General features: G+C 42.3%; 1 protein-coding gene across 7 annotated transcripts in view; it reads right to left on the bottom strand.

Annotated features, from left to right (window-relative positions):
* The window catches only part of LOC106595501 (zinc finger protein 271), a 33,665-nt gene continuing 22,716 nt past the window's right edge, over positions 1-10,949 (bottom strand). For 2 of the 7 annotated variants that reach the window (XM_045710563.1, XM_045710552.1), the window contains 3 exons: positions 2,078-2,482; positions 787-1,917; positions 11-563 (listed from right to left, as the gene is read on the bottom strand). In XM_045710563.1, coding sequence (XP_045566519.1) covers positions 511-563; positions 787-1,917; positions 2,078-2,482 — 1,589 coding nt within the window. In that variant the 3' untranslated portion in view covers positions 11-510. Of the gene's footprint in view, positions 564-786; positions 1,918-2,077; positions 2,483-6,779; positions 8,067-10,949 lie in introns of all 7 variants that reach the window. The other 5 variants (XM_014186875.2, XM_045710559.1, XM_045710569.1 and 2 more) reach the window with 5 other exon arrangements.

Below are 10,949 nucleotides of genomic sequence, written 5' to 3'. Positions count from 1 at the left end.
AATGTATTTGGCAAAGGTGTATGTAAACTTCCGACTTAAACTGTATGTAAATGTGACATTTCCAGAAAAAAAATACCTGTTTTTGCTTTGTCATAATGGGGTATTGTGTGAATGTTGATGAGGAGGGAAAAAACTATGTAATTAATTTTAAAAATAAAGCAGTAACGTAACAAAATGTGTAAAATGTCAAGGGGTCTGAATACTTTCCGACTGCACTGTATATCTTTTACGTCAAGATGTTTAGGGCTAGTTCTTGTTTCCCCCGTGCTACCGTTGACATAAGAGGTTGCCTCCTCCTCTTCATCTATGATACTATTGGAGTGCTCTTCAGTCTTGATCCCGCCAGCCTGGTCCTCCTCAGGAAGTGGGCTGTGGTGTCTCTTCTTCTCTCTCCCAAGACTCTGAGAAGTGGTAAATCTCTGGCCACTTGTCATGTGTCTTTTCAGATCAAATAACCATTGCCAGTCTTTCCAACACACAGAGCAACTATCTCTGAGCTTTGAGATTCCCCTAGGTTTCTTTAGGTTTTCCTGATGTAGAGGCTCTCCCCTCCGAACTCTCGTCTGTGTGAATGAGAAAACATAGGTTAAAAGGTCCAGTGCAGTGAAAAATGTGATTTCCTGACTTTTATACACATTTCCACACTATGAGGTTGGAAAAAAAAAAAACATTTAAAAGTCATATAGAGTTAAAACTAGCAGCATTGGATTTTTAAATAAAATAGCGATGTTCATTCAAAGTCAATATTGTATTAATGTAGTTCATGGCTGTTCTGCTTCCACTTACCGAGACGATGAAGATCCCAACCAACCTCTTCTCCATCTGAATGAATCAGACCACCAACTTCCTCATCTTCTCCCTCCCTCTCTCCTTCAATTGTTACAGGGTTTTGAAACTCAACAGGTGGTAAACCAGCATGAGATTTCTGGTGTCTCTGAAGTTTTTGAGAACTAATGAAGCTCTGGCCACATTTAGCACAGCTGTAGGGTTTCTCTCCTGTATGATATCTGTGGTGGACTTTAAGGCTTGCTGATCTTGCAAAACTCTTCTCGCAGACAGAGCAGGAGTAAGGTTTCTCTCCAGTGTGTGTCCGGAAATGCTCCTTCAAGTTACGTGCTTCAGAAAAACTCTTCCCACACACAGAGCAGGAGTGGGATTTCCCTTCTATGTGCAACAGTCTGTGTTTACGCAGGGATGAAGCACATCCAAACTTCTTGTCACAATCAGGGCAAGGATGTCGTTTCTCTCCAGTGTGCACTGACCGGTGGTCTTCAAGATACGCCTTCTCGCTGAAACTCTTCCCACATACAGAGCAACTGTAAGGTCTCTTTCCTGTGTGAGTCTTCTCATGCTTCAGGAGTTGTTTAGACAAGGCAAAGCTTTGCTCACACATAGAACAGTGGTGGGGTTTCCCTGCGTGTTGCAGAGAGTGGTCCTTTAACTGATCTGGACGGCTGAAACTCTTTCCACAGACAGAGCAGGAGTGGGGTTTCTCTCCTGAGTGCATCAGGAAGTGTTCCTTCATGCGTGATTGTAAGCTAAAACCCTTCCCACACACAGAGCAGGAGTAAGGCTTCTCTTCTGTGTGTAACCACTGGTGCCTTTTCAAGGCTGAAGCGAAACCAAAACTCTTGTCACATTTGGAGCAGACATAAGGTTTCTCTCCAGTGTGCACTTTCTGGTGGTCTTGAAGATGTCTTTTTACACGGAACTGCTTTCCACACACAGAGCAAGGGTAAGGCTTTTCTCCTGTGTGTATTCTCATATGTATTATCAGTTTTGATAACTTTTTGCAGTCTTGTCCGCACACTGAACAGCAGTGAATTTTCTTAGCTGTGTGCTTCCCCTGGTGTTGTTCAGGTAGTCCTGATGTAGAGGGACTCCCTTCACCGTCAGAGCAGTGGTCATGTCTCTCTGCTGTGGGATAAGATGGGATGGATAAACTATGCGAAAATGTGGAACTGTAACAAAAAAATATTTTTTGTCCTTTGAATAACTGAAAGTAATACAAAGATGTATATAAAAAAAAAAATGTTTTGCAATTCAAGCCCTTACAGAATAAGTCCCTTTAACTTACCAAAAGCAGGATCCTCCTCCTCCTCTTTCACTTTAATAACCAGTGCTGGTGTCAGACCATGACTCTCTCCTGTGTGCGTTTTCTGGTGTTTGGTAAGAATTGACGATGAAGAGAAACTCTCCCTGCACACGGAGCAACTGTACAGCTTCTCTCCTGTGTGCAACGTCTGGTGTTTTTTCAGGTTTCCTTTGTCACTGAATTGCTTCCCACAGACAGAGCAGGAGTAAGGTTTTTCTCCTGTGTGAGTTCTCATATGTATTTGTAGTTTTGATAACTTGTGACAGTTTTTTCCACACAGCAAACAGCAGTGAATCTTCTTAGCTGTGTGATTCCCCTGGTGTTGTTCGGGTAGTCCTGATGTAGAGGGACTCCCTTCGCTCTCAGAGCAGTGGTCAGGTCTCTCTGCTGTGGTAAAGACATAAGTATGGATTTACTCAAATTAGTCAACTGACTAAGTCAAAATGCTGTTCCTGACTAAACAGAAAATAATAAATATTGTAAAATTATAGGGTCCATACTTTTCCCGAAAATTCTACATGTTAGCTTTTCCCATGAGATAACCTGGCACAGTTAGCACTAAGCTAACCACCAGAGGGATATTTTAAACCTCCAAGTCAAGGTTGTTCCACTTAAAATCAAATGAAATGTTATTGGTTGTGTACACAGTATTCTGCCGTTGTTATAGCAGGTGCAGCGAAATGCTTATGTTTCTCGCTCCAACAGTGCAGTATTACCTAATAATACATACAAATCCCACCAAAATGTATCAGAACAGTCCGGAATATGTACAGTATCTCACAAAAGTGAGTACACCCCTCACATTTTTTAAATATTTGAGTATATATATATATATCTTTTCATGTGACAACACTGAAGAAATGACACTTTGTTACAATGTAAAGTAGTGAGTGTACAGCTTGTATAACAGTGTAAATTTGCTGGCCCCTCAAAATAACTCAACACACAGCCATTAATGTCTAAACCGCTGGCAACAAAAGTGAGTACACCCCTAAGTGAAAATATCCAAATTGGGCCCAAAGTGTCAATATTGTGTGTGGCCACCATCATTTTCCAGCACTGCCTTAACCCTCTTGGGCATGGAGTTCACCAGAGCTTCACAGGTTGCCACTGGAGTCCTCTTCCACTCCTCCATGATGACATCACGGAGCTGGTGGATGTTAGAGATCTTGCACTCCTCCACCTTCCGTTTGAGGATGCCCCACAGATGCTCAATAGGGTTTAGTTCTGGAGACATGCTTGGTCAGTCCATCACCTTTACCCTCAGCTTCTTTAGCAAGGCAGTGGTCGTCTTGGAGGTGTGTTTGGGGTCGTTATCATGTTGGAATACTGCCCTGCGGCCCAGTCTCCGAAGGGAGGGGATCATGCTCTGCTTCAGTATGTCACAGTACATGTTGGTGTTCATGGTTCCCTCAATGAACTGTAGCTCCCCAGTGCCGGCAGCACTCATGCAGCCCCAGAGCATGACACTCCCACCACCATGCTTGACTGTAGGCAAGACACACTTGTCTTTGTACTCCTCACCTGGTTGCCGCCACACACACTTGACACCATCTGAACCAAATAAGTTTATCTTGGTCTCATCAGACCACAGGACATGGTTGCAGTAATCCATGTCCTTAGTCTGCTTGTCTTCAGCAAACTGTTTGCGGGCTTTCTTGTGCATCATCTTTAGAAGAGGCTTCCTTCTGGGACGACAGCCATGCAGACCAATTTGATGCAGTGTGCGGCGTATGGTCTGAGCACTGACAGGCTGACCCCCCACCCCTTCAACCTCTGCAGCAATGCTGGCAGCACTCATACATCTATTTCCCAAAGACAACCTCTGGATATGACGCTGAGCACGTGCACTCAACTTCTTTGGTCGACCATGGCGAGGCCTGTTCTGAGTGGAACCTGTCCTGTTAAACCGCTGTATGGTCTTGGCCACCATGCTGCAGCTCAGTTTCAGGGTCTTGGCAATCTTCTTATAGTCCAGGCCATCTTTATGTAGAGCAACAATTCTTTTTTTCAGATCCTCAGAGTGCTTTGCCATGAGGTGCCATGTTGAACTTCCAGTGACCAGTCAGTATGAGGGAGTGTGAGAGCGATGACACCAAATTTAACACACCTGCTCCGCATTCACACCTGAGACCTTGTAACACTAACGAGTCACATGACACCAGGGAGGGAAAATGGCTAATTGGGCCCAATTTGGACATTTTCACTTAGGGGTGTACTCACTTTTGTTGCCAGCGGTTTAGACATTAATGGCTGTGTGTTGAGTTATTTTGAGGGGACAGCAAATGTACACTGTTATACAAGCTGTACACTCACTACTTTACATTGTAGCAAAGTGTCATTTCTTCAGTGTTGTCACATGAAAAGATATACTCAAATATTTACAAAAATGTGAGGAGTGTACTCACTTTTGTGAGATACTGTATATATAATGTATAGACAGTATATGAATAGGAAAGATGTGTACAGCAGTAGTTATATTGGACGAACATTGACTAGAATACAGTATATACATATGAAGTGGGTAAAACAGGATGTAAACATAATTAAAGTGACCAGTGTTCAATGACTATGTACATAGGGCAGCAGTCTAAGATGCTGGATAGAACACATGGTGGTAGCCAGCTAGTAACAGTGACTATGTACATAGGGCAGCAGTCTAAGATGCAGGACTGAACACAGGGTGGTAGCCAGCTAGTAACAGTGACTATGTACATAGGGCAGCAGTCTAAGATGCAGGACTGAACACAGGGTGGTAGCCAGCTAGTAACAGTGACTATGTACATAGGGCAGCAGTCTAAGGATCAGCTCCTTCATTTTGTTGACGTTGAGGGAGAGGTTATTTTCCTGGCACCACTCCACCAGGGCCCTCACCTCCTACCTGTAGGCTGTTTCGTTGTTGTTGGTAATGAGGCGTTCCCAACACAACAGGCTGAAATTTCAGGCGGCAGTTTCAAACAGCTCTTACACAAAAAGGGTATTATCATAGTTTTTACATTTTCACAGTATTATTCCATCCTCAACCAGTCAAAAGTTTGGACACACCTACTCATTCAAGGGTTTTTCTTTATTTTTACTATTTTCTACAATGTAGAATAATAGTGAAGACATCAAAACTATGAAATAACACATATGGAATCATGTAGTAACCAAAAAAAGTGTTGAACAAATCAAAATATATTTTATATTTGAGATTCTTCAAAGTAGCCACCCTTTGCCTTGATGACAGCTTTACACACTCTTGGCATTCTCTCAACCAGCTTCATGAGGTAGTCACCTGGAATGCATTTCAATTAACAGGTGTGCCTTGTTAAAAGTGAATTTGTGGAATTTCTTTCCTCCTTAATGCGTTTGAGCCAATCAGTTATGTTGTGACAAGGTAGGGTTGCTATTCAGGAGATAGCCCTATTTGGTAAAAGCAAGTCCATATTATGGAAAGAAAAGCTCAAATAAGCAGAGGAAGGACAATCCAACATTATTTTAAGACATGAAGGTTAGTCAATTCAGAAAATTTAAAGAACTTTGAAAGTTTCTTGAAGTGCAGTAGCAAAAACCATCAGGTGCTATGATGAAACTGGCTCTCATGAGGACCGCCACAGGAAAGGAAAACCCAGAGTTACCTCTGCTGCAGAGGATAAGTTCATTAGTTACCAGACTCAGAAATTGCAGCCTAGATAAATTCAAGTAACAGACACATCTCAACATCAACTGTTCAGAGGAGACTGCGTGAATCAGGCCTTCATGGTTGAATTGCTGCAAAGAAACCACTACTAAAGGACACCAATGAGAAGAAAAGGCTTGCTTGGGCCAAGAAACACGAGCAATGGACATTAGACCGGTGGAAATCAGTCCTTTGGTCTGATGACTCTAAATTTGAGATTTTTGGTTCCAACCGCTGTCTTTGTGAGACGCAGAGTAGGTGAACGGATGACCTCCGCATGTGTGTTTCCCACTGTGAAGCACGGAGGTGGTGGTGTGATGGTCCTTTGTTGGTGACACTGTCAGGGATTTATTTATAATTCAAGGTACACCTAACCAGCATGGCTACCACAGAATTCTGCAGTGATACGCCATCCCATCTGGTTTGCGCTTAGAGGGACAATCATTTGTTTTTCAACAGGACAATGACCCAACACACCTCCAGGCTGTGTAAGGGTTATTCTACCAATTTTGTACAGGACCAGTGCTCAGCATATGTGGGAACTCCTTCAAGACTGTTGGAAAAGCATTCCAGGTGAAGCTGGTTGAGAACATGCCAAGAGTGTGCAAAGCTGTCATCAAGGCAAAGGGTGGCAATAAATTGTTGTGGTTCCTACATGATTCCATATGTGTTATTTCATAGTTTTGATGTCTTCACTATTCTATAATGTAGAAAATAGTGAATATAAAGAAAAACCCTTGAATGAGTAGGTGTGTCCAAACTTTTGACTGGTACTGTATATATAAAGCACAATATGTATATAAATTGTTTTTTTTTTTAATATTGGCTGATGTGGAATTTGTTACAGGAAATAATCATGCAGTCAGCTGGCCGTGTTAGAATAGAGTTACGTTTTCTCATGCTGTCAGCTGGTCGTGTTAGCATATGGCTAAGTTTTATCATGGTTAAAGCTTAAGCAAGAGGTCGCAAGTATGGACCCATTAAATATCAAAGCTATAGTACAAAATACACGCTTTTACTCACCAAAAGCAGGATCTTCCTCCTCTTTCACTTTGACATCCAGTACTACAGACTCCTCCTCAGCTGCAGACACCTGCTGCTGTGATCCCTGTCCAGGAGCACGGCTCAGGCTAGCCACAGTTCCTTCTCCGGCATGGAGACAGGATTGATTTGCTGATGAGGAGAATTTCTTTCTGCAGAGAGAGCAGGGGTAAGGTTTCACCCTAGTATGAACTATCTGGTGTCTTCTGAGAAGGGCCGAAGCTGAGAAACTCTTATCACACTGACAGCAGTGGTGCGGTTTCTCTCCAGTGTGCTGTTGCATGTGTATCTTAAAAGTCTGCAATTGGCTGAATTCCTTCCCACATTCTGAGCAGCTGTATTGTGCGACAGTAGTGTGGGATTGTTTGTGTTTTGCTAGAGAGCTACGGTGAACAAAGGTATTTTTACAGGAGGTACACTGGTAAGGTTTCTCTCTATCAGCATAGACAAAAACACCAATTTCCTCCTCCTCCTCTTTGACATTAATTGCCAGCTCCTGTTCCTCGTCTTTGATCTTGATATTCATAGTTTGACTGTCTGATGACGCCGTATCTGGAATTCCCAGTGTACCCTGGTTGCTAAGGTCACTGGCATGGCTGCATTGACATTTGCGAAGACCTTCGGTCGAAACGAAACCCCTCCCGCAATCAGAGCACTCGTAAGGTTTCTCTCCAGTGTGCATAGTCTGATGCTGCCTGAGCCTCGATGGTGACTCGTATCTCTTCCCACACTGTGAGCATTGGTAAGGTTTTGGTGTGGGTGCTCCTGTATGGCGTCGTACGTGTCTCGATAGAGTTCCCTTACAGCCAAAGCTCATCTCGCAGAAGGAGCACTGGTGAGGTCTCTCCCCTGTGTGCCTTCTCATGTGCATCTTCAGTTCATATGCAGAGAAACATTCCTTTCCACAATCGGAGCACGGGTGCTTCTTTGTCGCGTCTGGCTGCTTCTCTCCAGGGTGGGTCATCTGATGTCTTTCCAGGTGGGGCTTCAGTGTGAATCGCTTCCCGCACACAGAGCACTGGTAAGGCTTCTCTCCTGTATGTGTTCGGAGGTGTCTCTTCAGTTTGGAGGGGTGAACAAAGTCTTTTCCACATATTGGACAGACGGAAGACTCCTTAGCAAGGTTTGTGTGTGTTCTGAGGTGTCTGTTGAAATTAGATGGATGAGCGATCTCTATTCCACATTCTGGGCAGCGCCAAAGCTTCTTAGCTCTAGGATTCTCTTGGTGCTGTTCAGGTTCTGCTGAGTTAGAACTCTCTCCTCTTTCAACTGGAAAATAAGGGGGGGGGGGGTCATTCAACCTCAAAAAACACAAGAAAAAGGCTTTCAACACCAGCCCTCTCAGATTGTTCTGAAATCATTTCTATAGTTAGACACAGATAAGATAAGCGTTCCTGAAACATTATTTTTGTTCAAACGTAATTTGATCTCTGAGAAATTCAGCTGATTGATTGCACCCAAATTGGACATTCTAATTTAAGGGATTCATTCATATGATCTTCAGTAAATATAGTACCGGACATCCAATTAAAATGGTCAAAAGTCATCAGCAGAAACCAATCTCACCTAAACAACCAGTGTTACAGTATCAGTTCTTTATAGTGCCTTGCAAATGTATTCACTCCCCTTGGTGTTGTTGCATTACAACCTGTAATTTAAATGGATTTTTATTTGGATTTCATGTAATGACATATACAAAATATTCCAAATTGGTAAAGTGAAAAAACTTTTTTAAAACTGAAAAGTGGTGCGTGCCTATGTATTCACCCACTTTGCTATGAAGCCCCTAAATAATATCTGGTGCAACCAATTACATTCAGAAGTCACATAATTATTTTAATAAAGTCCACCTGTGAGCAATGTAAGTGTCACATGATCTCAGTATAGAGTTGAAATCAGAAGTTTACTTACACCTTAGCCAAATACATTTAAACTCAGTTTTTCACAATTCCTGACATTTAATTCTAGTAAAAATTCCCTGTCTTAGGTCAGTCAGGATCACCACTTTATTTTAAGAATGTGAAATGTCAGAATAAAAGATAATTATTTATTTCAGCTTTTATTTCTTTCATCACATTCCCAGTGGGTCAGAAGTTTACATACACTCAATTAGTATGCGGTAGCATTGCCTTTAAATTGTTTAACTTGGGTCAAACATTTCGGGTAGCCTTCCACAAGCTTCCCACAATAAATTGGGTGAATTTTGGCCCATTCCTCCGGACAGAGCTGGTGTAACTGAGTCAGGTTTGTAGGCCTCCTTGCTCGCACACGCTTTTTCAGTTCTGCCCACACATTTTCTATAGGATTGAGGTCAGGGCTCTGTGATGCCCACTCCAATAACTTGACTTTGTTGTCCTTAAGCCATTTTGCCACAACTTTGGAAGTATGCTTGGGGTCATTGTCCATTTGGAAGACCCACTTGCGACCAAGCTTTAACTTCCTGACTGATGTCTTGAGATGTTGCTTCAATATATCCACATCATTTTACTTCCTCATGAAGCCATCTATTTTGTGAAGTGCACCAGTCCCTCCTGCAGCAAAGCACCCCCACAACATGATACTGCCACCCCCGTGCTTCACGGTTGGGATGGTGTTCTTTGGCTTGCAAGCATTCTCCTTTTTCCTCCAAACGTAACGATGGACATTATGGCCAAACAGTTCTATTTTTGTTTCATCAGACCAGAGGACATTTCTCCAAAAAGTACAATCTTTGTCTCCATGTGCAGTTGCAAACCGTAGTCTGGCTTTTTTATGGCGGTTTTTGAGCAGTGGCTTCTTCCATGCTGATCAGCCTTTCAGGTTATGTCGATATAGGACTCATTTTACTGTGGATATAGATACTTTTGTACCTGTTTCCTCCAGCATCTTCACAAGGTCCTTTGTTGTTGTTCTGGGATTGATTTGTTCTTTGTCGCACCAAAGTACGTCCATCTCAAGGAGACAGAACGCGTCTCCTTCCTGAGCGGGATGATGGCTGCGAAATCCCATGGTGTTTATACTTGCGTACTATTGTTTGTACAGATGAACGTGGTACCTTCAGACGTTTGGAAATTGCTCCCGAGGATGAACCAGACTTGTGGAGGTCTACAATTATTTTTCTGAGGTATTGGCTGCTTTCTTTTGATTATCCCATGATGTCAAGCAAAAAGGCAGTGAGTTTGAAGGTAGGCCTTGAAATACATCCACAGGTACACCTCCAACTGACTTAGGCTAATTGACATAATTTATCAGAAGCTTCTAAAGCCATGACATAATTTTCTGGGATTTTCCAAGCTGTTTAAAAAAACTTCTTAGGGATAGGGGGCAGTATTTTCACGTCCGGATGAAAAGCATGCCCAAAGTAAACTGCCTGTTAATCAGGCCCAGAAGCTAGGATATGCATATAATTAGTAGATTTGGATAGAAAATACTCTGAAGTTTCTAAAACTGTTATAATGTCAGAATAATGTCTGTGAGTATAACAGAACTGATTTGGCAGGCGAAACCCCGAGCAAAATCCATTAAGGGAATTTTTGTTTTGAGGTCATTGTGTTTTCCAATGACTTTGTATGGGAAACCTGATTTATTAGGGCCCAGATTGCAGTTCCTATGGCTTCCACTAGATGTCAACAGTCTTTAGAACTTGTTCGATGTTTTTCTTTTGAGAAATGAAAAAGTCGTCCTCTTCTTTCTATGTGTCACTCAGAAGGTCTCTAGTCTTTTGTTGCGGGTGAACAGGAGCGCTCTCCGTGTTATAAGTTTACAGGTAACTTATTAGATACTTTGTAGTCATGTTGGGCGAGTTGGAAGCGGTGTATTTCTGAATCAAACGCACCAAATAAAACTGACATTTTGGGGATATAAAGAAGGAATTTATCAAACAAAATGACCATTCATTGCATCACAGACATTTGAGATTGCAAAAAGATGAAGATATTCAAAAGGTATTTATTACATGGCTATTTCTGACTTTCGTGTTGCACCTGCCTGGTTGAAAGTGGTTTTCATGTTTTTGTATGCGGGGCGCTGTCCTCAGATAATCGCATGGTGTGCTTTCGCCGTAAAGCCTTTTTGAAATATGACACAGCGGCTGGATTAACAAGAAGTTAAACTTTATTTTGATGTATTACACTTATATTTACGTGAATGTTGAATATTTATATTTCTGTAGTT

Source organism: Salmo salar, chromosome ssa02 (assembly GCF_905237065.1).
Source record: "Salmo salar chromosome ssa02, Ssal_v3.1, whole genome shotgun sequence".
Lineage (NCBI taxonomy): Eukaryota > Metazoa > Chordata > Actinopteri > Salmoniformes > Salmonidae > Salmo > Salmo salar.
The sequence above is the reverse complement of the archived record's forward strand: the minus strand, read 5'-3'. Positions and strand labels throughout refer to the sequence as shown.